This window comes from Primulina eburnea, chromosome 3 (genome assembly GCF_022965805.1).
Source record: "Primulina eburnea isolate SZY01 chromosome 3, ASM2296580v1, whole genome shotgun sequence".
Lineage (NCBI taxonomy): Eukaryota > Viridiplantae > Streptophyta > Magnoliopsida > Lamiales > Gesneriaceae > Primulina > Primulina eburnea.
Window position 1 is genome coordinate 13,171,872 of NC_133103.1, and position 26,920 is coordinate 13,198,791.

Consider the following 26,920-nt stretch of genomic DNA (forward strand, 5'->3'; position numbering starts at 1 on the left):
TATCCTTAGGTTTAAGCTTGGTTTGATTAAATTTTCGAGCTCCGAGCTTCTTGGGCTTAGTTTGATATGATTAGCAAACAAACTCAACGAGCTTTTTATCGAACCGAGCTTCGAATAGCTCGCAAACCGTTTGATTCATTTACATCCCTTATATCTGTTCGTCACAGAGTCTCAACAATTATTATCGTTAACATCACCAGTTTATTAAATAAAACTAAGAAAGTTTTCCATTTCCTTGTCTTCTCTGTCAATCTCCTCCTTTGCTCGCCTGATTCACTTTGTGAAATTTTCATTTTTTTTTCGATTTTATTTCTGCCGACTTGCCGCCATTCCACTCCTTTAGCGTTATTTGTATGCTTCAGGTAAATAAATTGCATTTAATTTTCGTAAAATACGCGAGCTGAATGTTGTTTTTTGATTCCTTATAGTTGTTCATTACTTATTTGCTAAAGACGCGAGACTGGTGTTTGATTTAATTGAGTCAGAAAAGGATTGTTGGTTACGTGTTCGAAATTCGATGCCTTTAATATTAATATGTCCCCTGATTGTGCTAATTGTGTTGTTTGTTGGTCAATTTATGGATTGATATTGGGGATTTGAGTACTGACATGGATTAGGGCTTTTCTGTTTGGCATTTATATTTATTATTTGATTATATTACATTTCTAGCTTTTTTTCATGGTAAATGTTCGAATGTTGGTAGCTGAGGAATAAAGATTACATCTTTATATCATTCGGAGTAATTGGCCTCATTTTTTCCCCTCGTATGCTGTTTTTTTTCCTGGCATTGTCTGCATAATGACCTTTAGCTTTAGTGAAAGGCCTGGAAGTTTGGTTGCTGCAGGGGTTAATCACGGGGCAGGGTGCTAAATGTATTAAATTTAGCAAATTACTAACATTGTAATTCCTACAGGGGAGCGTTAGCAGTAAATTTGGAACTTTAATTCATCTCATCGTCTTAAAGGAATTTTTTTATTTCGTAATTAATTGCTTTGCAATCCTATTATTTATTAAATACTTTGAGCTTTATAATTAACATCTGCTTGTTGCTAATAGCTACTATAAGAATCTGATTTACTGCCAATGAGTGTAATTTGCTCATCGGCAGCATCTCCAACTTAGTTTTGTATAGATTAATAATAATATGGGATACTCCATATGTGCCCTGCAGTGTTTATTTTAAGTTTCTTATCTTTCAGCTGTGAATTTATTAAAGGATTTTTCCAGCGTGACTTCCAGCGGTTAGTCAATTTTTTCTTGAAGTAATTTGGTCATGTCAATGATCATTTTTTTATTTTGATGCAGGAACGTACCAGTGAAAGTACCCTCGAACTATACTCCGTTTTTGTTGCAATTGACAGAAGCTGATAATGAAATATAAAACATGAGGTATGCTTTTCTATTTTGTCGCCATATGTACTCTTAGTACTTGATCGCCTTTTCTTTTTTGTGTGCTTGGGTGGACCAATATTGAAACTCTTTACTTTGTAGAGGTTTCATCTCCATCTGCTTTATGTTGATTTTGATCAGTGTTGTCCTCCTTTGTGTTACCAGATGATTGAAGGCTTATGTGTGGCTTCAAAACTTCTGATGACTCAATACAACAAGGGGAGCAGAGGTTTGCCATGTTTTTGGTCCATTCATACGTCATGAAATACACTATGGCATGGGATCTTCAAAGAATCACCCCATTTCCCTTCCTTCACGGGTTAATTCCTCCCATTCTGAATTTACTACTTGACTATTTGCCGCCTTTCATCAAATTCCAGGCCGCTCTAACAAGGTAACTACAAGTAGAACCTCGCAGGATTGTCAAGATGAATATTTCTTTCTTGACTTGATTCACATATGCGAATTTATGAGGCATTTATCTGTTAATTCCAGAAAATAAGTTATTGATTTATACTTTTATATCCAGGAGAGAAGTACTTGACGAAAAGTTCGTTCGAATGGAAACCTAAAGACTTTGCGAGTTGACATCTGCTGCTGACAGCTTGCAGCTAAAACCTTTGGTTGATCTCACAAGTCGTGCACTTGCACGGGTGATTGAAGGAAAGACCCCTGAAGAGATACGAGAGATATTTCATCTACCTGATGATCTCACAGAGGTCTTGTCATTGCAAGCAGTGTACAAGCTTAATGTCCTTTGTTTTCCTTGGGGAAAATATGTTTTACATGTTTGCTTTCTAACATAACTCTATTGCATTGACTCAGGAAGAGAAGTTGAGAGCCAATTAAAAACACCATGGCTGATCCTAGAATTCGGCTGTTGAATAGATTGTATGCCAGAAAGAGAAAAGAATTAAAAGAGAGGGAGATACAAAGGGTAATCATGACCTTATATCCCAACTATTATTTTAATGATCAGCGTGTAGCTCACTGCATCATAAACTGGTAGTGGTCTGATTGAATAAGCTTTCGAGATTGTAATTTGATTGTGGCAGCACAACTTGTGATTTGGTGTTTGACTATCATTTTTCTGTAGAATGTTGAAGTCGAAGAGGAGCATGCGGATGAGCGTTCAGTTGATGATCTCTTGTCATTTATTAATGGAGGCGAGGGAGGTACATGATGACTCTTTGGGTTATCTTTTCATCTTTTTTTCTCATTCAATAGATACCATTATATTTGTCTGTCCCATTTTTTTCAAAAAAGATGTTTGAAGACAATAGCTGATATGGCTTTGTGTATATTTAATAATTTAATTGATTAAATTTCATGAAGTCGGTGATATAATTCAGCTGTCATTCTCAGAAGAGAAGTTGTAATTGCACCGTGTAATGTGGAGTCAGTTTTAGTAAGTTATGTAAATGATATGTGCCTAAATTTGTTATAATTGTGACATAAGCTGTATCCCTGTTTTCCAACAAACCTAAGGCTAATGCTGCAGTAAGAAAATGTAGGTAATTGGTTGTGTTTTTATAAGCCCCTTTAATTGAATGGTAGACTTCCCACCACAGTTTGTTATTAGTTCACTATTTCTTTAATAAAAATAAGAAACACGGTCTCTGATCCATTGATCTATCTTCGTTAAATATGCAACTTGAAGTCAATAAGAATCTTAATCACAAACACATAAAACACTTTATACTTGGAAGAGTACTCCGATCTTGTGTTAGTAACATGTCTTTTACAATTCTGCCTCAAGTTGTGGGGGACGCAGAAACACTTCCTATTTGGAAAATTACTCTGACCACGTTAGTAACATGTTCTTATAATTCTGCCATGAGGTGCTCGTCATTATGAAAGTTTGTTGATGTATTGACTATTGAAGAAATTGTTTTTAAGTTCCATAGTAAAGGGGGTTTCAGGAAATTTATAGTCTAGAAACTGCTCCAGGATCATTTTTATAATTATATATTAAAAAGGTGACCTATCTTCAACATAAGGAGCAACACATATTTATGAACATACCATCCCCTTTTTTTCCACTAAATTTCTCACTTCCGCTGTCTCTCCAAAGGCATTATCTGATTTTGTTTTGCAACAAGGAACAACAAATTTGTTGTTTTCCCATCTCTTATTCATGTTGATTTTTATGTCCTTCGATTTTCACGTGCACTTTATTTTCATTTTTATGTTCTTTTTCGTGGTGCTAAATTAGCGGCTGTCATTTCTCTTACTTCTTAGGTCTTTATTTATTTATATTATGTTTGTATTTGGTACGAATAATATGATTTCAGTGTTTTAACTGTTCCTCCTGCTTGTTGAATTTATTTTGCTTTTATATGGGTTATCTTTGTGGAATTACTGCTTTGGCAAACTAAAGCCACTCATCATTTTGTTTATCCATACATCTTATTTCCTTTTTAATTTCCTTCTATTTGCTGCCGTTTTAAGGGATCCTTACAGATAAATGCTTCACAGATTCTAAAGGTACTCGTAATTCTAAAAATAAAAAGAAGAATCGTAGGAGGAAAGACCATCAAAAATCCATTCCTTCAACATGCATTACCATTTCAAACGGCAATGCTGTGGATATGAATAACAAGGTCAAAATTTGTTTTTCTTTACCTGAGTTAGCTTCATGTTGGATTGCCATTTAATAGTTGGTTATTGAAGCCACTTTATAATTACCCCCAATTCCCTTTTGACTGTCGCAAAGAATCATTTGAGTGCAAAAAATGCATGCCGGTGCATACACTATTATTTTTTGGGCTGATATCGTTGTGATGTTGCAGGAATCAAATGAGCTTAATTCTGCAGGCAGTAAGCCATCAAGAAATGGCGATTCTCTGCCCAGCCATTTTGATGTGACGAAGTTGCCAGTTATCGGAGATGATAGATTTGTGCCTGAAGATGAGTTTGATGATTGTGATTTAGATGATGACATTGACCCTGCTTTAAAAGAAAAAATCGATCGGTAAGCTTGATGACTTTTTGAGTACTTTTTACAATGTTACAAATAAGTGCTGGGGTTGGTATCCCAAAGACTGGAAAATATTAATAATTAGATCTCCAGTCTTTAACCCTACTAAACACAGCTTTATGTAGTTGTTTTTTGTATGTGATGATGGCTAGTCTTGATATGGTCAGCAACTCTGTCTGATGGATTGGAAAATAAGAGTGTCTGCTGAACTGATTGTCAGATATCATGTGAACTAGTCAACCTTGTTATAATCATACATAGTTGTCAAAGGCGAGCGCCTCTCGCCTTGAGGCGAGAGGCGCCACCAGGCTTGGGCGTTGCGCTTGGGGCCGTCCCAGGCGCAACGATTCACAAAGGCTTGCCCAGGCGCGCCTGAGTTGCTTTTTTTAAAAAACAAATTCAGTAACAGAGAAGTTGCATTTTGAAAAATGCAACTTCTCTGTTTTTTTTAATAGTAACTTAAAATGTAAAAGCCCAAATCAACCCCAAACGTAACTGCTCAGGATGATTGAAGAATTTTAATTGTGTTACTTATTGTTATGAACTTATTAATTATTTGTTGTTTTGGTGTGACATTGTGACTTAATTATTTCATATTTTAATATATTATTCTAAGATAAATATATTTAAAAAATAAAATAAAAAATGTGCGCCTTGCTTCGGTAAGGCACGCGCCTCGCCTTGCGCCTCAGGCTCCAGAGCCCTTGTGCGCCTCGGTGCGCCTTGCGCCCTTGACAACTATGTAATCATATATGATGAGTTACAGGGATGTTTTCCGCGTCTTTGGATATTCTCTATAAAATATTGTATTTAGTGGTCTTTTTTCCTTTAAAGACTAAGAAGATCAAGAGAATATAATCTTCTCGAGTTTCAACGAATGTCGCCTAAAATCACTATCTTGGAATCGAGTTCCCTTTTTTCTTTTTATGGTGGTCATTGTTATTCCTTGGAGTAATCATTAGGTATAGGATCGACAATTGGTACACCAAATCAGATATTCTTAAATGGGTATAGGGGGTCCGCAGTTTACATTTTAGCAATCTATGAGTTACTCTTGAATAATAAATGTGATTGGAGGCTGTCTGACTTGCAGGAAACATGTTCCATTTGTTGGATCAATACCATTAATCTTTTGAAGAAATGTTATATTTAATGAAATTTATGATCCAATTTTATCGTTAAGGCCGCAAATGCATGAATTATGCAATACTTATATTATTCATGTTTACATCATAATATTTTGTATTTATTATAAATTCATTTTGTTTTGTACTTTCTTGTGGCTACTATGCCGCATGAGTCCATGATATCATTTAGTGGTTACTAATTTGCATTTATTTTTCTCGGTTAGAGAGAGTGAAAATGGACCAAAGAAAGTGCGGTCCCGATATGGAGCTTGTATTATTTGGATACCCATGATGAGAAGATTTATTACCTTATTTGGTTGATTAGGGAGGTTGCTGACTTCGCAAGAAGATTAAATTCTGATTGGCCTGAAAGAATGCAAGAGATACTGTCTCTGGGTCAAGAGAGACGACCACCACCACTAATGAACAATGGAAATGGTTCATCGAGAAGATTTACAAGTAAGTTTGCTACTTTGTTTATTTTTTTCTCTCATTCTATCTTTTTGTCGTCTTCTACGGTTTTTCCAACTTAATAAAATGAGGCAAAGTTGTTCAGCTCCTGTGACAACCGTTTCTTCATTCATAGTTTTCCAAGCGTGGTGTCATTAGATTTATCATGCGTATGGGGATGACATATATGTGTGGTGAGATTTATTCCTTAAACTGGTGTGATTGAAACCCGTGCAGGCATAAGGTATGACAATACTACTAAGCATGCTACCGAGCCATAACAATTATCCATTCAAGCTTTTTATCTTGTTTCCGTGATTTACTGATTTATGTATATGTGTGGTGAGATTTATTCCTAAAACTGGTGTGATAGAAACCCTGTGCAGGCATAAGGTAGCAATACTACTAAGGCATGTTATCGAGTCATAATAATTCTCCATTCAAGCATTTATCTTATTTCCTTGATTTATATGTTCTGCACAAGGTGCTGCTGAGACTTCAATGGGGTTGAATGCATTTCACGGATCACTCATCCCCTTATTTTGTACTAAAACTTTTAACTTATATATTATTATGTTTCTGATAAAAAAAAAAAAAACTTACCTGATTGTTTTGGGACTAAGAAGTTTGTGGTGCCATGTTAATATTTTGCATATGTTGGTTGGAGTTTACATTATCTGACGATTATCATAATTGTAACTGAATTGTCGCTAGCTTATACAACCATTTACAAAGATACAAATCTACTGCAGTGCTCAGTTAGAGTCCCTTTCATTGTCTGTGCGCTCATGGTGTTTTAACCTCTTGTTCCCAGGCCAGATTCAGCACCGGAAATGAATCCATGCCTGGTGCATGTATCAAGATCAAAGTATAAACCAGATTGTTTTCGGGCGTCTTTTTCTTCAATTTGGGTCAGTTGTGATGATGGTGTCCAAACCTTTCTAGATTTTAGGACTCATACCGCCGTCAATCAACATTGAAGTTCATAGGCAATTTCTCACATTCTCCAAAATCCAATTTTAAGTTTCAATCTAATTTCTTCATTAGTCTCTTGTAGTGAAATTAAGGAAATAATTTTTACTCAGGCGATATGAGTCCATTTTGGTGACACTCTCTTTTATCCTTTCCAATCCATTATTTCTTTTTTCGCTCGTTGGTGAAGTGGTCGGTGCTATGGACAGAAGGTGAGAGTTGTGATGTAATGTTTGTACTGCTTGTTTTTTTTTTTTGTGGCGTGGTGCTGTTGTAATAGAGCAAGTCCATGTGACCAAGTTTTGTGCGGGAATCATCGTCTTTCGAGCTTTTGAAATTTGTAATTATTTCTGCACTATTCCTTTACAAAAATAAAAGATATCTAACAGTTATTTTGAAAACAAATAAAGAAATCCTATAAATTCAATTCACCGTGAATAATATATAAATAAAGTGAAAATTGTTTATTCTATCTATAATAGTTAGTGAAAAAATGTGGAAAAATTTGATGAGAAATGTTTAAAATTACTAATATATGCATAAAACCAAATATACATATCTATATAATATAAAGACAATTTCGGGAAAAAAAATCTTGTCCCTCTATTAAGCTCAACTATTATTGATAGTGTAGATAATATCATGAATTTGTATTATTGATAATCATCATCACCGGAAAATAATAATATATACAAAATATGTCATAAATAATAAATAACAAAAAAAAGAATTCCATTAAATTTTTTGTTTTGCCGTGAATTACATCCCATTTCAAATTTCAAACTTTTATCTGAAAAATTAGACACATATTCTTCGTTTTTAATAGAAGAAAATAAAAATAAAAAATAGGAGCAAGAAGATTATTGAAATAAAAAAAGAAAAGCATTCATGGCTGATATCCATGTTTGCTTTGTTTTATGACAATCGATGTTTTTTTATAGAATCAAAAGTTAAACCACCGATTGATCATATTATATCTTAAAAAAATAATAAACAGTAACCTCGTTTAATTTTTCGATTTTATTGAGTAACCCGACACCTTTAATTTTATCCACCATCCGAGCTTCTTCCAGGGCTGGGCCGAGGTCCTAGACACCTAGATATCATTTTCAAGATCAAATGTACGTTGTTTTACAAAAAATATAAATAGTGATAAAAGTTTAATTTAAATCTTTTAAAAAAAAACAGCAATCCGAACATCAGAATTCGATTGTTCTCTCAGCAGAAACAATTATTGTATTCCAATAATCTTTCTCACAATAATTGCATTGCTTACCATCAATAAGAATCGAACATGTTACTTTGGTTCTGATATCACTAGTGAAACCGAACGCTTGTTGTTCTACTAAAAATTATAACTAATGGTAATATTGCAACTCAAATCTTTTAAACCAGCGGAAACTTAAAAATCGCAGTTCGATCATTCTCTCAGTAGAGATAATTATTACATCCTAACATAGATTATATTAACTTAATGTCAACAGATTGCAAAAATAATGGAATCTAGTTTTTGTGTTCAAAACTATCATGAGCTTGTAAACCCCTACAGTGGACAGAAGAGTAACGAAGCCCCTGGATCTTGGTCGCAAGCATCACGGATTGCAGTCATCCATGGAGAAAGAAGGTGGAAAGCTTGAAGGCACCACAATTACTGCATCAGAGAAATCCCTTCATGATCACCATATGTTTGGATGTCATAATTAATTTATTAACAGAAACTTAAGGCAATTCATCAATTCAATTGCTCCGTTTTCGAAATATGAATAAAGTAATGTACGGTTTAACATGTAAGAAAAGTTGAACAAGAACAATTGAACGAAAACAATAAAGCAAATCGAAGCATGTACAAGGTACGATGTCCTTAAAACAGATTCGTCTCTCCGGTATTGTAAGGCCCGAGAATTTGATTACCGTAATCTGAAATGATTTGAGTATAATTATCGTAACCCGAGATTAATCTGAAATGATTTATTGATTAATCTAGATAATTATAGACGGAACGGATTAGATCGGAAAAGACGCGAAATATATGTGCGAGAGTGTGCATTCGCGCACATGCGCGATGGGATGCGCGAGTCATGCGCCGAAGGTCCAGAACCTCTCGTGCATATGCGCCGAGATGGTGCGCGCATGACAGTATGCGCGACCAGTAGGTCTCGCGCATATGCGTGATGCGCGACTTGAGTTCGCGCATATGCGCGAGCAGTCCAGTAGCCAAGAAGACGGAACAGAACATTACGCGCACATGCGCGACATGAGCCGCGCACATGTGCGAGATAGGCAGAAGGGGTGGCGCACATGCGCGGGGTAGATTCGCGCATATGCGCGGGTGGATAGATTTGGATATGCTGGGCAGCAAGCCAGGCGCATATGCGCGATGCTTAGGCGCGCATATGCGCGCGGCATGCGAAGCAAGAACAAGCCACTTGTCCCTTACCTGAACCGTGTGTGTGTGTGTGTGTGTGTATATATATATATATATATATATGCATACAAAAGAGAATCAGAACGAGAAGAATCGAGAAAGGGCCGAGGAAAGTTACGAAAAATCCTTACGCCTTTTGTGATAAATCCGTCCGTCCGATTTTGAATCCGACTTCGGTACCGTGTTCCTATCGACGTAGGCTATAACTGGATGTAAGTTTTGCTACGTTTTGATATGTTTTGAAATTATGGTATTGTCAGAATCTGATATGATTTATATATGATGTTCTTGACATGTTAGACATCGTATAATCAAAATCGGACTGAGGAACAGATACCATATGAAATTGTTATGATTTTTAGAGTTGAGTTAATTGAGAATTGATATCAGGATTGGAGTATTATCGAGTATGAGATGTTGGGATTGATATCTGACTGATATGTTAGTGCTGGGTATATTGAAATTATGACGTTATGTTGTTGAAAACAGAATTTGATTGAATTCTGATTATATCCAGTATTAATTGAGTGATGTATTGATATCGTACCCTCGATATTGTTATTGTCAGATTGAGTATTGACAGGCTTTGTGTTCGAGACTTCGACAGGGTCAGAATATCAGAAAGAAAGGTATAAATTAATGTAGAGTTGGGATTGCACAACTCGAGGGACGTTTGACTCGAGTTTCCCTAAATCACATACTTAGTTTATTACATTGATATTTGTAATTGATGAGATTGATGTTTGTTGTCTATTGATTTATAGCCACTGCATGTATTAACTACTGAGTCGTTTAGTCATTGGCTGATTCGCCTAGTCACCGGCTGATTCGTCTGGTTATTGGCTGATTCGTCTAGTTATTGACTGATTCATCTAAACTTTGGCTGATTCGCTTAATTACTGGCTGATTCGTCTAGTTATTGGCTGATTCGCTTAATTCTTGACTGATTCGTCAATTCTGCGGTTGTTTCGCCCAGACACTGGATATATGAATTATATCGATGCCGTGTAGGAATTGATTCATTCCTATCGACTGAGATTTAATATAATTATCAATATCCAGGCATCGGGATCCCTAGGTTAGAGTTGAGTCTAGTCTGAGACGACGCATTGTTTGAGTCGAGTCTGAGTCTGAGTTTGATTCATTGCTTGATATTGATTTATGTTTTTGATTTGATACATGTTCTGAATATTTATTATATCTTTTTGTATATGTTTTATATGATTGCATGTGTACATTGTTTATACTGGGATTTATTCACACTGGAGTTATCCGGCTGTTGTCTTGTTTTGTATGTGTGCATGAAAACAGGTGGGGTTGGATCAGGGTCAAGAAGAGGATGAGAGAAGACAGTTAGCGTGGAGATCCAGACTTAGGAGTACATATGTTACATCACCTGAGATAGTGTGAAGAAACAGTAGATATGATGATTTACGTTTGTACAGGACTTGTACTTAGATCTGAATAGTGATCTTATAAATGAGATAAGACTTATTTCATATGCTGCGTACTCTTGTATTTTTTTTTTAAAAAAAATAGACCCTGTTTATTTTTAATTGATTAATTATTCCTAGAAAGTGATTAAGAATTGAATTAAGTTCGGGTCCCCACAGGTATGTGCTTCGAATATCAAGTCGGACAACTGCTTCTCATAATACAATGAGACAATCAGTAGTAACATAGCATGAAGGTACCACGTTGGTGAACTGAAAAATACCTGAATTTTATAACAAGTTAGAGCAGAGCAGTACAAGGAAAATACATGAAGATAAATGAAAGTAATATATGGACGGTTAGAGATGTTTGAAGGACTCACTTCCTGAATGAAATAACAAAATTCAGGTCGCGCTGTTTCTAGTGCAAATCATTTGCACCCCTGCATAAGCAGGCATGAGAAATAATCTATTGACCAATTAATCTTACGTCTTCACACAATATAATTATGTATAAACTCACTCATACTAAAATTATTTTCTTACGTTAGACACTCTTCGTTCTAGACTTATCGAATTTTCATTCAAATAGAAAAACCCAAACAGTAAAAATAAGTCCCAACAAATTCTTGATGCGAATGACAAGACCACACATCCATTTTTTTTCCCAATATTTGGATTGAGTTTTGTAATTACTTGGAAATAAAATATATATGTAATTCGTATATTTTAATTTATTATTTTGTATTATAAATATGTTATTTATTTCATGAGTCGAGCCGTTTTTGTTTGATTAAATTTATTTTAATAAAAAATAATCTTAACATGCATTCAACTAACTTTTCATATATAATTAATATTTCTTTGCATGTAATGCGTGTTTATAGAGTTAGACTAATTATTTAAACATAACAATATTTTATTTCAAAATAATGATTTTTTTTATCAATTGTTATATAGCAATCGAAAAATTTAAAAATATAGATAAAAATATGATTTTATTTTAAAATATAGATAAAATATTATTGATTATTTACAAAGAAATACTATTTTAGGAGAATAAAAATATTCATCAATAAAGTTATACAATAAAAATAAAATTGTAAAAAATCAATTAGAAATGGGTTAGTTAGAAGTCTTATCTTTGAATATTGTAAGAATAAAAAGATTGGTTAAAAAAAAGAAAGAATGAATAGCTCCAAATTATTATCGATCGCTATGCTTGAAAAATTACAGTTATCTCGGTTTTGTTTTAAATTATTTAAAATTAAGTTTGCAATCTTAAAATTATAAGAATGTCTTCAAATATTAAATAAATTAACACCACAGCACTTAAAAATGTAAAATGTAATTAAAGCAATCTGGCACTAAATTATTATTATTTATTTATATTATTTTTAATTATTAGTAAATGTTTAACAAATTTATTTAATTCCCTTGTTTTTACTCAATAAATTGTTATTAAAAAGTTCTTACAACATTGACTGCTTCAATGCGTGTGCCAGCCCTTGTTTTTTAAATCTTTCACCTTGTTTTTTTAAATCTTTCACCTATTTGATTATATATAATATAACGTTGTTTCATAAACTCAGATAAACATTTCAAGAGATTGGACTTATAATCCAATAATCTTATCCACCAGATTAGCTGGTCTTTTTCGCAGGTTCGATCCCTCTCTCCGCATATATTGTAATCCAAAAAAAAAATCAACGTTTCAAATTCGAGTAATAAAACTGTAATCGAATGTTTTTTTAATGATTTTCGGGGAAAAAAACCTTAAACTCCGTTAGTAGTCCAACCACCCAAAGCTCCATCCCTGCAGTTTGAACAAAGACTCTTCGTTCTATATCTCTCTCTCTCTCTGAATATATATAAATATATATATGTATGTATATATTTTTATATGTATGTATGTATGTACACGTAAACTATTATGTTGCGCATATACATACATCGATACATACAACAAAAACACTTGCACTAGCAATTCTACAATTGGATTATTCCTACTCGATTTCAATCCCTAATCTTACATTTAACTTTTGTTTTTTTAACGCTCACATCTCAATTTCTCCTCTTCGGCTTCGAATTTCCTCTACTGAATCCTCAATTCAAGTTATATTGTGAAAAACCCTAGCTTTTGGGTTTTGTTGATTTGATCCTTAGCCTAAATCTTGAACTCCTGAAGTTCAAATTCAGGGCTCATTGTCTGAAACAGATTTGGAAATTTCTGGAGTAACGGTGTTTTACCTTTATCGGGTATTGTTTCGATTGGTTTCTTTTACTTGCTGAAGATTGGAAATGTAATATTTTGTTAGTAATAGTTCACGTGATCCTTTTTTGATTGGCTCCGTTTAATTTACGTGATAGTTTAAATGAATGTGGGTTCGCGAAGAAGTAGAGGTGGTGCAGTTTACTTGTTTATGTTAAAGTGACGGATTCAAGGTTCTTGAACTTTGTGGGCGGTGGAGGGAGGGGGGCGAGAGAGAGAATCAGTGGCTTTCCTTTTCGTTATATATGTTTTCAGTGCTCCATGTTTCTGGGGCAATTCGGAGTTGGGGCCGGAGATATAGCATGAATTTACTTGACTTTCAGGTGGTTGATATCTTTTGCATTAACCGTTGTGTTTCGGTTAGAGGAAAATATAATGTTATTTGTCGCCATAATAAATTCCGAGCTTAACTTCATGTGGTGTTTCCACTGATCAAAACTGAAATAAAGAAGCCTTGGTTTTGTCTTCTTATATTCATATTTGAAGCATATTCTGTAATATGTTACATACCAGAGTGATTAGTTATGAAGTATTTAAATTTATTTATCAAGAAGGAATTTCCTTCGGACTTGGTGTAGCCAGTAGCAAGCAGTTAGATTAACAAATAAGAATTTAGAAAGCATTTTGATGCGTCGATTTGTTCATGGTGTCCCCATTTAGTTGGCCAATTTATGTTTTTTAAATCTTTTTTTTGGTTAACAAGACAACTTTCTCGTATTCAATGAATCCTCCTTTTATAATTTTCTATTTTCTCCATCCGAAGGATATATAATTCAATGATCCTCCAACACATTAGCTTGATGTTAAAATCGCTCATCCTGATATCAGACTTTTAGCGTATATGCTATGAATTTTTATGCCCGTGCATCAGTCAAATGCTATAGGGAAGAGACTGTATTATATATTTTATATTAATATAAAACTACTATTTTTATCAATATCTATGTTTTGACGCCCATGTTTTTTCTGCGCGTTCCATCAGCATTTCCCTTTGTATTTTCTTATAAGTTCTGTCACGACTTTGCTCTCAAATATCCTACGTTCTGAAGAAAGTACTATCACAGATTGTGCAGCACATATTTTGTTGCAGCTCGATGCTGGTGGCAGCATGCAGATAATTGTTGCAAGAGATGCAAAGGTATCATTCTGGTAGCTGCACCAGTGCAGTTAATAGCAGTGCAATCAGTGGGATACAAGCAAGGGAAACGTCCCGTGCTGATTCATCTGCAGTCCCTCCCAACTTTTCTCTGAATTCAAGGTAACTAATTCTATAATTACATCAAGAATCTTCACGTGCATGGATTTACATATGTGTAGTGAAGTCTCAGTTGACAATTGCTGAAAGTTGGATAAACGACTGCATCATTGTTGTTAGGCTGTCATGTCGAAGTCGAACACATAGCATTTTCGGTAGCTATAATTGTTCTCATCGGCGATGACAGGTTTCTATTTGATTCAATTAAAATTTTTGGTGTACAAGTAATGAGTTTCTGATTCTTTAAATGTTTTTCCCTCCAAGCAAGTGGCATTTCTTTAGATTATTGTGACTTATTCCGGTATTGGGATATTATAAAACCTGATGGAAAACTTAAAAACACACCCCAAAATTTACGCACACAGCATGGCCATGCTACCTAAAACACATAGACAAGTGTTTGACATATTTCTTATGCAACAAACAAAGGCATCACAAAGCTCTTGTTTGCTGTTTGCCCTTCTCAAGACTTTGGCGCATCATGTGTTGCCTGGTACCCCAAGTTGAACAGTACTAAATTGTGTGAAATAGATACTAAAGAATATTAAATATTTAAGTATCAGTGATCCAATTATGGGACATGTTTTTCTTGACCATTAAGAAAAGTTTTTGGTTGTCGCCAGATTTGGAATGTTTAAGCTGCTGCATCCTCGGATTGTGACACATGTTTATACCGTTCTTAATTCTTATATTCCTGTTTTTGTGTGCAAATACACTCAATTTGCTTATCAGTTTCCTATTTGTGTATGCTACTAAATGTTTGAAGGGTGCATTGTAGAATTTTTAGAATCTCCATGCGCATGGTAGGGTTTGCGCATATCTTAATTTGGTAAGCAGTGGGTATTAGATTAGTTAACTTTGTTACTTTATTTGAGAAAATTGAATGATATTTTATCGTCCTTAATGCTATTTTCCCTTTTGACGGTTTGACTTGAGTCAGAGGTGTGCTTTAGGTTTGTTGTATTTACCGTTAATAACAATTATTCATCATATTAAATATTTTTCCATTTGTGCACATATTCCCATTGAATCCTTATATCTGTCTTAATAGCTGTTTTTAGTTTGAAAATGCTTCACGCTTTATGTTGTTACTAAAATATTTGGATATCGCCTTGTCTGAAATTGGAAAATCTATCTTTTATACGTGGTAACTATTGTAGTAGTTGTGGTGACTCGAGAAGGGTTGCGTAGAAAGGATGAGTTTCCAATGGTGGTGGGAGTTTTTCTTGTTGATTAATTGTTCTCGCCTTTATTTAAAAAGCAGATGCTGCTATGGTTTTGCCTTTTCTTAGTGACGCGTGATCCAAATGCATGCCAGCAGACTCTGGCATGTTTGCTATGGAAGCAATACCTGGTTAACTCACACTTTCATATCTAAGTATCGGAAGTTTATGTTCAAACAAATGTATGGAGTTGATCTGGCGGTTTACCTGGTAGAGGTGACATGTCAAAGTCACATCTTAAGTTTGATAATTCTTTCTGTGTGAGTACTGGCTGGTGAAGTCACGACTTTTATCAAGTCATTTATTTCACCATGAATAAGATGTTTATTTTTTTTACAGGCGCTCATCACAACTTGCACCTTATAGGTTGAGGTGTGATAAAGAACAATTGAATTCACGGTAAGTTCCAAGTAACATGGCTTCTTTTCCGTAACTCCTCACATTTCCAATTTTGCATGGGCAAATAAATTTTTTGCTTCTTTTTTCCTTTTCTCTATATGTAACTGCTGACTTAGAACATCAGAAAGACCATTATGCTTTATATTTATTGTCCTCATCCTGTTTTATATTCCAAGGATTGTTTCCAAGTTTGTGTACAATGTTTTGCTATTGTCGTTATCTTACTTAGTCTTTATTTGATATTTATAGTCTTGGGCCACCTGACTTCCATCCACAATCTCCAAATCGTCCTGAGGAGGCACTTACCAGGGAGTATGTGCAATCTGGTTACAGAGAGACGGTTGAAGGACTCGATGTAATTCTTGCAACTCCTTTGCTCACATTTAGGCTCTCCTTGTTTTTTTCTTCATTTATACTTACATTTAGTTTCTGCGGTTGAACTGAATCAGGAAGCCAGAGAAATTTCACTATCACAGGTTGCTGCTTTTACAAAGTCTATTATTGTTAAAAGCAAAGAGGTAATGAAATAAAATATGAACAAGAAGGAACGCCTTATTGTTTGGTATATGCAATGACCTGATGAGCACGCTTGTTATTTGCTTTCATATGGTAATTTCGGTTGGATTGAATTTATATGCAGACCATTAGAAAATGTCACAGAGCCATCAACGAGTCTCGTGCTCAAAAGCGCAAGGTGTTTCACTTCTTCCCCACTCATCCTCAAAGTGGACAGACAAATCTTTTTCCATTTCATTTAATACAATAATTTTACAAATATGTGCTTTATGTGATCTGTGCAGGCTGGCCAAGTTTATGGTGTTCCACTTTCTGGTGCATTATTAACGAAGTCTGGCATCTTCCCTGAGCAAAGATCATATGGGGAGGACATCCGGAAGAAATGGATTGAGGTTTGTATGCTTTATTTAATGTGTGAAATTGCTGAATGTTTTGATTTATTCATTCTATTCTTATCCTGTAAAATGTTCTCTAATTTTGGATGGCACTGTTGCGAACATGGATATTATTTTAGTTGAAAAATATGGAAGCAAGAATTTAATGATCAAACTTTTGCTAGCAAGTACTTCACAACATTTGGGCAAATTGAGCATCTGTATGATTTGCGATTTACTTGTATGACTGCTTTTATTCTATTCTGGTTAAAGAACAAAATTGTATTCGCTTGAATTATTCGGTGCATCATGCATTGCTCTTGAATGGAAAGGTCCTATTGATTATTGAACTCTTTCATGACTTCAAAATATGCTTTATAGCATGGCGCTCAAGACACCCAAAGGCTGAAAGATGCCCTTGTAGTTGGTGCATGATGCTTCAATACGCTTTATACTTAGCCCCATTGGTGCATATGATAGGAGCTGTGATATACATTCCCAAAATTAGATTATGCTCGTGTTGTTGATTTCTAGTTTTATGGGTGATGAATTTTCTTTTCTAGCATTATCATTATAAAATTGCTGTGTGTTGAGGTTCAAATATTGATAATTAGTATTGATCCACAGTAGACATTAAATTTAAACCCGAGACATTTCAAGTCTCCATCTTTTTTATTTTCTACTTGTTTAGATTAGCACCACACCATTCTAAGTGTGTTGGTCAGTTAGCTATGTACTTTTGTAGCTTGTTGTCTTGCGCATGATGTTAGTCTTGGGAGTGATGGAGATTTAAGTAGGACTTTCTGGCAGACTAGGCCTCCTTTCTCTAATGTTACTTACTGCTGATTCTATTTCACCGTGTATCAAATTACCCGGGAACTTCTTAAATGCTTATAATTGAACTTCCTGGTTTGTTTATCCATGCATATGTTTTTAATTGTTAAACCTTGTTTGCAAGTATTAATTATATGATGATATTATGTGTTTCTTTTCCACTGCCTAGTTATGCTTCATGTGATTTTGAAATGTCAAGCAAAGCAGTTTTGATATAACATTTGAGCCCTTTTCCAGGGTTTATCTCAACCACATAAAAGATTGCGCCTGTTGGCTGACCATGTTCCTCATGGTTATAGAAAGAAATCACTTTTTGAAGTTCTTATTAGAAATAACATTCCATTACTGAGAGCAACTTGGTTCATCAAAATAACCTACCTTAATCAGGTATGGATTCTTGTTAAGGGAAATAATAATTGCAAGAATTTTCTTTTACTTAGTCGTCTTTTACGACATTGAAAAATGGGATATGGTTTAATCATGAAGGTTCGCCCGAACTCTTCCAATAGCTCTTCAGGGTTGCATGACAAAATCCATCTGACACGTTCGGATCAATGGACAAAAGATGTTATTGAATATTTGCAGCTTCTCTTGGATGAATTTATTACAAGAAACAATTCTCATTCATCTGTAAACTTTCGTGATCGGTCATCACAAATGGTGTATGCTGGGTCAGCACAGCAAATTTCATCACTCATGGATGGCGAGGAACCTTCTCTCTATACAAAATGGTGGTACATGGTTAGGATTATTCATTGGCATCACACCGAAGGACTGCTTGACCCTTCTCTTATTATTGATTGGGTCCTCAATCAACTACAGGTATAGCTCCTTCCCTGTTTGTTTTCGATGTTTGGGAAATATTTACCACCTATATTTGGCTCGTGTTGAATTTGTTTTCTTCTGGGTTTTAATGTGTTAAATCATGTTACTGCAGGAAAAGGAATTGCTAGGTGTCCTGCAGTTGTTATTGCCCATAATATTTGGTGTGATAGAAACAGTTGTTTTATCTCAGATTTATGTGCGCACTTTGGTGGGGATAGCTGTTCACTTCATCCGAGAGCCTTCTCCTGGAGGTTCTGATCTTGTTGAGAATTCTCGGCAGGCATATACTCTTTCTGCTGTTGTTGAGATGCTTCGATATTTAATCTTAGCTGTACCCGATTCTTTTGTTGCATTGGATTGTTTCCCTTTGCCAACGAGTGTGATAAGTCATATGGTAAATTATGGAAGTTACTTATCAAGAATAACCAAAGATGCTGGAAAGCTGAGGGATGGGAAAATTGAAGTTGCTAGAGTTCATAAAGACACAAATCCAGAAGTTCGCGTGGAATCCTTTTCCTTTTATAGTATTGTGTCATCTATTAAAAAACGTGCCGAGACCCTATCTAGAACTGCCAGACCAAATCATCCTGGTCATAATGCGGCTAAAGACTTGCAGATATTGGATCAAGCTCTCTTGCATGGAGATATTGGAGTTTCTTACAAGCTGGTCTTTGAAAATCTTTGGGATGGACCTGTTGCTGAACGATGGCTTGCAGAAGTGAGTCCCTGTTTGCATATGTCACTGAAATATATTGGTGCAGTGAATTCATCATTACTCTGTTCTGTTTTCTTCATTTGTGAGTGGGCAACTTGTGAATTTCGGGATTTTCGCACTGTGCCTCCTTGTGGATTGAAATTCTCTGGTAGAAAAGACTTCTCTCAGATATTTTTGGCTATACGACTTCTAAAATTAAAGGCGAGTAATATGCACAAATATCATTGCTGCGATCAGACAAGAAAAGATTTTTTGGGTAGTTTTGAGAGCCCTGGTCCTTTGCACGATGTTATTGTGTGTTGGATTGATCAACATGAAGTACATAATGGAGAAGGTTTTAAGCGGCTGCAACTTTTGTTAAGAGAATGTATGGTGTCTGGTATTTTTAGCCCCCAGGTGTATGTCAGGCAGCTGATTGTAAGTGGAATAATGGATGGGAATGGTCCTATGGCTGACCTGGAAAGGCGTAAGAGACACTACAAAATCTTAAAACAGTTGCCAGCTCCCTATGTACAGGAAGTTTTAAAAGAAGCTGATATTGTTGAATCACCTGAAATTTTGGAGGCAATGAATGTGTACTCGAATGAACGCCGACTGGTACTTTATAGGCTATCAGGATACAATAAAACTACAGCTGGTCTAAACAGTTCTGGAAAGAAAAGAAAGGATCGCCGTGGTTCTCGAGTTGGAAATGTTTCGTCATCTTCTATCGATCAGTGTTTTCAGGGATCATCCTATATATCAACCACAAAGGTCGACAATGATACTAAGCTAGAAGAATTAAAGGCTTCTATCTCTGCACTATTGCAATTTCCAACTTCATTCTTGAAAGAAGCTGGAGTTGATGATTCTCGAGGTAGTTCACAGAAACCGGTTGCGGCAAATAGTAAATCAGATCCCACTGAAGAAATAGCCGGATGTGAAGAATGCAGGAGAGTGAAGAGACAAAAATTGAACGAGGAACAGAGCTGGTACATACAGTCAAATTCAGCGGATGAAGAAGAATTATGGTGGGTTAGAAAGGGTCTGAAATTTACAGATACATATAAAGCAGAACCACCTCCCAAGCCTGTCAAGTTGGCATCAAGGGGTAGGCAGAAATCTGGACGTAAAACTCAAAGTCTTTCACAGTTAGCTGCTGCCCGAATTGAAGGTAGCCAGGGAGCATCCACGAGCCATGTGAGTGAAAGTAGGATAGGGTGCCCGTACCATAGAACTGGTTTTGATGATGTGGCAAAATCAGTTGCTGGGACCAGAAAAACACACTCTGTAGATGTTGTTTCAATAGGAAAACTGCTGAAGCAGATGCGATTTCTAGAGAAAAGGACAATGGCTGTATGGTTGATATCTTCTGTAAAGCAGCTTATAGAAGAGGCGGAAAAGTCTACCACCAAGATTGGTCAACATGGTAGGACTTTTCAGGCTGCTGAAGATCGATGTTCCACTCGATGGAGGCTTGGTGAAGATGAACTATCAGCAATTTTATACATCATGGATGTTTGTAATGAATTAGTTTCAACAACAAGATTTCTGTTTTGGTTGTTGCAAAAAGTTCCTGGCAATGCTAGTTCTACCGCCACAACTCATGGAAGAAATATTCCGATGCTTACTAGAGCGATGGAATACCATGCTTGTGAAGTGGGGGAGGCTTTTCTTTTATCATCCATACGCAGGTTTCCTTTGGATTTCCGTGCTTTTTTTCTTCCTATTTTTTAATTGCTCTATAAACGTTTTATACTTTTTTAGAACTCTGTAGACCATGAATTAAGGTCAGCCGGAAAAACCTCTGTTTGCCATTAAGCATTCAAATGAATCGGGACTTATTGTTTTTTTCAGTAGTATTTCCAAATGATTTACCAGCTTAAGATGGTGGTCTCTGTGACTAAATATTTTATAATCGTGATGGTTTTGTCTCGACTCTAGCCATTCAAAATTTCAAGGAATTTTTTAGGACTGGCTTATTTTGAGGAAATTAGTGAAGCTTTTACGTTGGGGTCACAGGTGTGTTGGAATTGGAGATGGAAGTAGCTTCGTTAAGAGAAAACAACTAAAATTAAGAGGAAACCTGTTTGAATTGTGAAGTTGGAGGTATTGGTTGGTGTTTGCATTAACGTAACCCTGCTTATGCCTTAGCCTCAAATCCATATATTTTTTTCAGAGTCCCATTGGAGGAAATTATTCTTCGTTTACTTGCTTTCCATTTCTGAGAAACCAAATCTAGTGTTTAAGAAGATTACACAACTCCTATTTTGAAAGCTGAAGGAGTGAGAATGAAGTAGTTGTTCAGGAAGGGTACATCTTTTTCAGCAGCAAGTTGTACAATATTTGTAATGTGGGTTTCATCTTTATTTTTTTACTTTTAAATATCCCGTGAGATGTATTTATAAATCATTGTGAAATCGTTTTTTTAATTCAATATTATTACTCCTTCAAACAAACGGCTATATTTGTTTCTCATCGTTCACTCTACTTCCTTTTTGAAAGAAAGTCTTTCTTCATTGTCTATGTGGCTACAGTAATTGATGTCTCCGTTCTACTTCCTTTTTGAAAATAAAGTCATTCTTCATTGTCTGTGGCTACAGTCATTGATCTTTCTCCATCTCACCGATTTATTTATTCCTCTGGTTCAGGTATGAGAATATAATTGTTGCGGCCGATCTTATACCTGAAACCTTGTCTGCCACAATGGATCGTAGTGCTTCTGTCTTGGCATCTAATGGCCGGCTTTCTGGATCACCAACTTTAGCTTATGCACGTTATCTTTTGAGAAAGTATAGCAATGTAGGTAGTGTCCTTGAATGGGAGAAGACCTTTAAATCTTCTTGTGATAAAAGACTTGGTTCTGAACTTGAATCTGGAAGATCTTTAGAAGGGGACTTTAGTTTCCCCCTTGGAGTCCCCAATGGTGTGGAAGATCTTGATGATTATTTCCGGCAAAAGATAACTGGTGTTCGACTATCTAGAGTTGGGTTGAGTATGAAAGAGATTGCACAAAGAATTATAAATGAATCTTCTCACTACTTTTACAACAAAGATAGAAAGTCTTTTGGACCTGGGACAAACAAGAATCCTAGCCTGGAGAAGTGGGATGATGGCCATAAGATAGCTCAACAATTAGTGATGGGCTTGATGGACTGCATGAGACAAACTGGTGGAGCTGCACAGGAAGGTGACCCTTCACTGGTGTCATCTGCTATTGCAGCAATTGTTAATAACGTTGGACAATCGATTGCTAGAATTCCTGATCTAGGGGCTAACAATAATCACTTAAATGCTCCTTCCTCTTCTAGTCCACTACATGTTGCTCGACGGCTTTTACGTGTACATATCACATGCCTATGCATATTGAAGGAAGCACTCGGGGACCGTCAAAGCCGGGTATTTGAGGTTGCTCTTGCTACAGAAGCTTCCTCAGTTCTCGTGCAAGCTTTTGCCCCTGGAAAAGCTCCTCGTAGCCATATTCAGCTATCTCCTGAGGCCCATGATTTTGACGCAAATTTAACCAATGAAAATGCAAACCATTTTAGTAAAGGGATTCTTGGAAGAACTGCGAAAACGACGGCTGCTGTTTCTGCACTCATTATTGGAGCAATTCTTCAAGGAGTTGCTAGCCTGGAGAGAATGGTTTCCCTCTTCAAATTGAAGGAAGGGCTGGATCTAATTCAGTTTGCAAGGAGTTTGAAATCCAATGCGAATGGAAATGCACGCTCGACGGGTGTTTCAAAGGTGGAAAATTTGACTGAAGTTTCTGTCAACTGGTTTAGGGTGCTTGTGGGGAACTGCAGAACTGTTTCAGATGGATTCGTTGTTGAGCTCTTGGGTGAAGCCTCAATTGTAGCCCTTTCCAGAATGCAACGGACATTACCTGTGAACTTGGTTTTTCCTCCAGCCTTTTCCATATTTTCATTTGTGATATGGAGACCCATCCTGGATGTTAGCATTGGAGTACGTGAAGATCTTCATCAGCTTTATCAATCCATGTCTGTCACTATGAGTGATGCCATAAAGCACCTGCCTTTTCGTGATATATGTCTTAGGGACACTTGTGGGTTATATAATCTCATATCTGCGGATACCCTTGTCTCTGAATTTGTGTCTGTGCTAGAATCTATTGGTTCAGACATAAGTTTGAAATTCGCTGCCTTGGTCCCTCTCCGTCCTAGGCTTTTTCTCGATGCCCTCATAGATTGTAAAATGCCGCAGCCTGTAATCAAATTGGATGATGGGAGTTGGATCTCTGGTCAAGGTGAGTTGAAAAAACTTTGTGCTGACAATGTGAAAAAGCTTATGAGCAAACTTATACATGTTTTGGATACACTTCAACCTGCTAGATTTCATTGGCAGTGGGTTGAACTCAGGCTTCTGCTAAATGAACAGGCTATCAATGAAAAGATGGAAAATGACATCCCCTTGATGGAGGCTATAAGATCTTTCTCATCTGGTTCTGATAAACATGCTGCTTCTGAGAATGAGAGCAATTTTGTTCAAATCATCCTCACCAGGTTATTGGTCAGGCCTGATGCTGCACCCTTATTCTCGGAGGTTGTCCATCTTTTGGGGAAGTCACTGGAGGATTCAATGCTCTCACAGGCAAAATGGTTGTTGAGAGGCTGGGAAGTTCTGTATGGGAAAAAATCAATTCGACAGAAAGTAATAAATATTGCTGCTGAGCTGAAAGAACCCTGTATGAAGCCCCAGTTCTGGAGGCCATGGGGATGGTGCCCTTCTGATTCAAATCCAGTGATCAAAAGAGCAGAAAAATGGAAATCTGAAGCTGGCGCCCTTGAAGAAGGAGAAGTGGTAGATGATGGATCTGACTTTAATCAGTTTGGAAAAGGACCTGGTATTTTGGATGTTGAAGGCTTTATTGTCAGTCAGCAGCACGTGACTGAGAGAGCTCTCATTGAACTAGTTCTCCCATGTTTGGATCAAGGCTCTGATGATTTGCGTAGTAATTTTGCAAGTGAAATGATCAAGCAGATGAGTAATATTGAACAACAAATAAATGCAGTTACTCGTGGCATTGGAAAGCAAGCTTCAGTGCCCATTCCTGCAATAGGAAGTCCTGCAAATAAAAGTAGCACCCGGAAGAGTGCTAAAAGTGGCAGTCCTGGAATATCTAGACAATCAACTGGATCAGCCGATACTGTTCCACCTTCTCCCGCGGCATTGCGAGCCTCCTTGACGTTGCGATTGCAGTTCCTTCTCAGATTACTGCCTCTTATTTGCAGTGACAGGTAATATTAGTTTTTATTTGTTTTGAAATTTGAATAGAAAATAAAAATGTAGTGTAGAAAGGATGCAACAGAACCCAGGATTTACATAGGTCGGTCATAAAGGCTCACATCCACTGTGCAATGCATGCTGGATGTGCTCAGCATTGATGAAGTGGGTGACCCTTGATTTTCGAATTTCCATTCTGAAACAATTGTGTTCTGTGGGTAGACTTTGGTTTTTCGTGTATTTTCGGTAAAACTATGTTTTTCTTGCTTATTTGCATGGCTAATTATCTAACTAGATCTCCAACGTTATTTTTTCAGGGAGCCTTCAGGTCGTAATATGAGATATGCCCTTGCTCCAGTGATTTTACGCCTCCTTGGAAGCAGGGTTGTGCATGAAGATGCCGGTCATTTTGTTAATCCTTCTTTGGTTTCATCTAAAAGAGATGTCGACTCTTTTATGGAGATTTCATCAACTGCTGCTGTACTTCTGTCTGGGGATAGTTTATTTGATTGTTTACTCTTAGTGCTACATGTGCTACTGAGCAGCCACCAACCAAGCTGGTTGAGGTTGAAGTCTATTGAATGCAGTAAGGAGTATGCTGTTTTTGATCGTGAAGCGGCTCAAAGCATGCAGGTACGCCATTATTTAACCTACCAATTATTTAGTGTTCGTTCTGCTTTCCCTCCAATTGTTAATTGTGTTCAAGTGCTAGGGAAGCAAATGCATTGAGTGGAACTGATGCTACTGTATTTTTATTCATATTTGAGTTCGAAACTCTGCCCGAAACCCAAAGAAGACTTATTTGTGCTCGAACTTGGCTTGACTCAGATTTCGGATTCAAGCTTGATTTGTTATGACTATATCCATAATTATTGAGAAGTAAAACTTGAAATATTGCTCGTTCTATCTTAAATATGTTATTTATTATTCATAATTAATAAGTATATGAAAGCCGCAAGCTATTGAAGCTGTCAAAGTCGGTTAACAAATATATCATAAAATAACAGGGCTTGATTCAAGTTGAATAATTTCGAGTACAAATTGGGTAAATTTGAGTTAGCTTGATTCATTGTCACTACTGTTGAGACCTACTGTTTTCTTGTATTGCAAGCTTATCTCAACAGGTCACTATAATTCGTGGGTCGAATATTTATGTATTATAAGAGTTACAACTCATGTCCTAGGACGGTAAGCCTTCTTTGTCTTGTATTGATGCAGAATGACTTGGATCGCATGGAATTACCACAGGCCATTCGGTGGCGCATTCAAACTGCCATGCCAATTCTTCATCCCTCTGTTGAATGTTCAATCTCTTGCCAACCCCCATCAGTTCCATCCGATACTGTTGCTTTTCTACAGCCCAGCCATCCAGTAACAATGATAAATCGTAGTAATCCAAACCCACCTCAGAGGAATACAGTCTTGCCAAGTCGTTCCGCCCCAAATGTGAAGTCCAATCTGCAGTCATTGCACCAAGACCTTCATGAAATGGAGATTGACAGATGGATCCTGTTAGAGGATGGAGCTGGATCAAGCCAGCCTTCGGCCGGCTCTGCTGTAATCAGTGGCACTGATCATACTAACTTAAATGCGTCCAATTGGCTCAGGGGGGCAGTGAGAATGAGGAGGACAGATCTCACGTATATTGGAACAATAGATGAAGACAGCTGATTCAACTAAAAATCATTTTTGAATTGTTTTGCGAGAAAGTTTCCCCAGGTCGCCAACTGAGAGACCCCTCATGTTTCACACACATCTTCCGGCCATGGCACTCAGGGTGTGAGAGGGGGGTGTTGGGGCGTGGCATTGGTGGCCCACCCACCCGGGTGCTGCTGCAAGGCTCCTTGTTAATGGGGGCGGCGGCATCTGAATTATTACATTTTCCTGGATTTCCTGGGTATGGGATTTCGGGTACTGCTCATCACTAACCCTTTGTCTTTCATGATTCTGAACTGTAATTCTTGCCACAATTCAGAGGTGGTTGTATATATATAGATAAGGGTTTTCCTTTTCTTTGAGCTGAGTCTAATGTATACCAGTATAATTTGTAGCTTCTTCCGTACTCAGCTATATTTTGCTACAATTAGTCTCTTAGTTAAGAATTGTGGCTTCTTGATGATCTCTCTGTTTGATTTGATGCTCGTGTGTCCAGTACGGGTTGGATATATATCTGAAAATTCTCACAATCTCGTAAGTTTATTGAGAGAAACATGAATTTAACTTTTGCACTGCAGTTATAAGCAACCAGATGAGTTTTGAAACGTGAGCACGTGACGGAAGCAACAAAATACAGAAGGTCCTAACAACCTCCTGTGCAAAAGTATGAAATCTGGCAGGGAAGCATCGAGAAATGGGCAGCGGGGTACGTGAAACTTGTACTTTGCATCGTTTGTACTAAATCTCCCTTGAGCAAAGCGCCATCAAATAAAGCATAACTATAGATGCAGGAAAAAGGACCAATCTTTAGGCTCGCACCACTTAAGGCACATAAATGATCAAATGACACAT

At 36.6% G+C, this 26,920-nt stretch overlaps 3 protein-coding genes across 8 annotated transcripts in view; 2 read left to right on the forward strand and 1 right to left on the reverse strand.

Moving 5' to 3' along the window:
- LOC140826601 (uncharacterized) overlaps positions 1-26,920 on the reverse strand; it is a 54,638-nt gene that overhangs the window by 452 nt on the left and 27,266 nt on the right. The gene's annotated exons all lie outside the window — the stretch shown is intronic.
- Positions 1,927-7,164, forward strand: LOC140826599 (SKP1-like protein 20). Of its 5 annotated transcripts, none has more exons than XM_073189032.1 (7): positions 1,927-2,113; positions 2,221-2,326; positions 2,486-2,564; positions 3,841-3,992; positions 4,182-4,363; positions 5,822-5,955; positions 6,699-7,164. In XM_073189032.1, exons 2-7 carry the CDS (start codon positions 2,246-2,248, stop codon positions 6,707-6,709), a joined length of 639 nt encoding a protein of 212 aa, XP_073045133.1. In that variant the 5' UTR covers positions 1,927-2,113; positions 2,221-2,245; the 3' UTR covers positions 6,710-7,164. The 5 variants fall into 5 exon arrangements, with proteins under 5 accessions (XP_073045133.1, XP_073045130.1, XP_073045128.1 ...); XM_073189029.1 differs by lacking the exon at positions 6,699-7,164 and adding an exon at positions 6,184-6,334 and having other exon boundaries at positions 1,927-2,141; positions 2,229-2,326; XM_073189027.1 differs by lacking the exon at positions 6,699-7,164 and adding an exon at positions 6,184-6,334.
- Positions 12,644-26,533, forward strand: LOC140826586 (mediator of RNA polymerase II transcription subunit 12-like). 2 transcript variants are annotated; one of them, XM_073188991.1, is made up of 13 exons: positions 12,644-13,035; positions 14,113-14,306; positions 15,866-15,925; positions 16,175-16,280; positions 16,375-16,443; positions 16,566-16,619; positions 16,726-16,833; positions 17,887-18,036; positions 18,136-18,471; positions 18,587-20,862; positions 21,820-24,426; positions 24,730-25,045; positions 25,631-26,533. In XM_073188991.1, exons 2-13 carry the CDS (start codon positions 14,179-14,181, stop codon positions 26,081-26,083), a joined length of 6,663 nt encoding a protein of 2,220 aa, XP_073045092.1. In that variant the 5' UTR covers positions 12,644-13,035; positions 14,113-14,178; the 3' UTR covers positions 26,084-26,533. The 2 variants fall into 2 exon arrangements, with proteins under 2 accessions (XP_073045092.1, XP_073045093.1); XM_073188992.1 differs by having other exon boundaries at positions 14,139-14,306.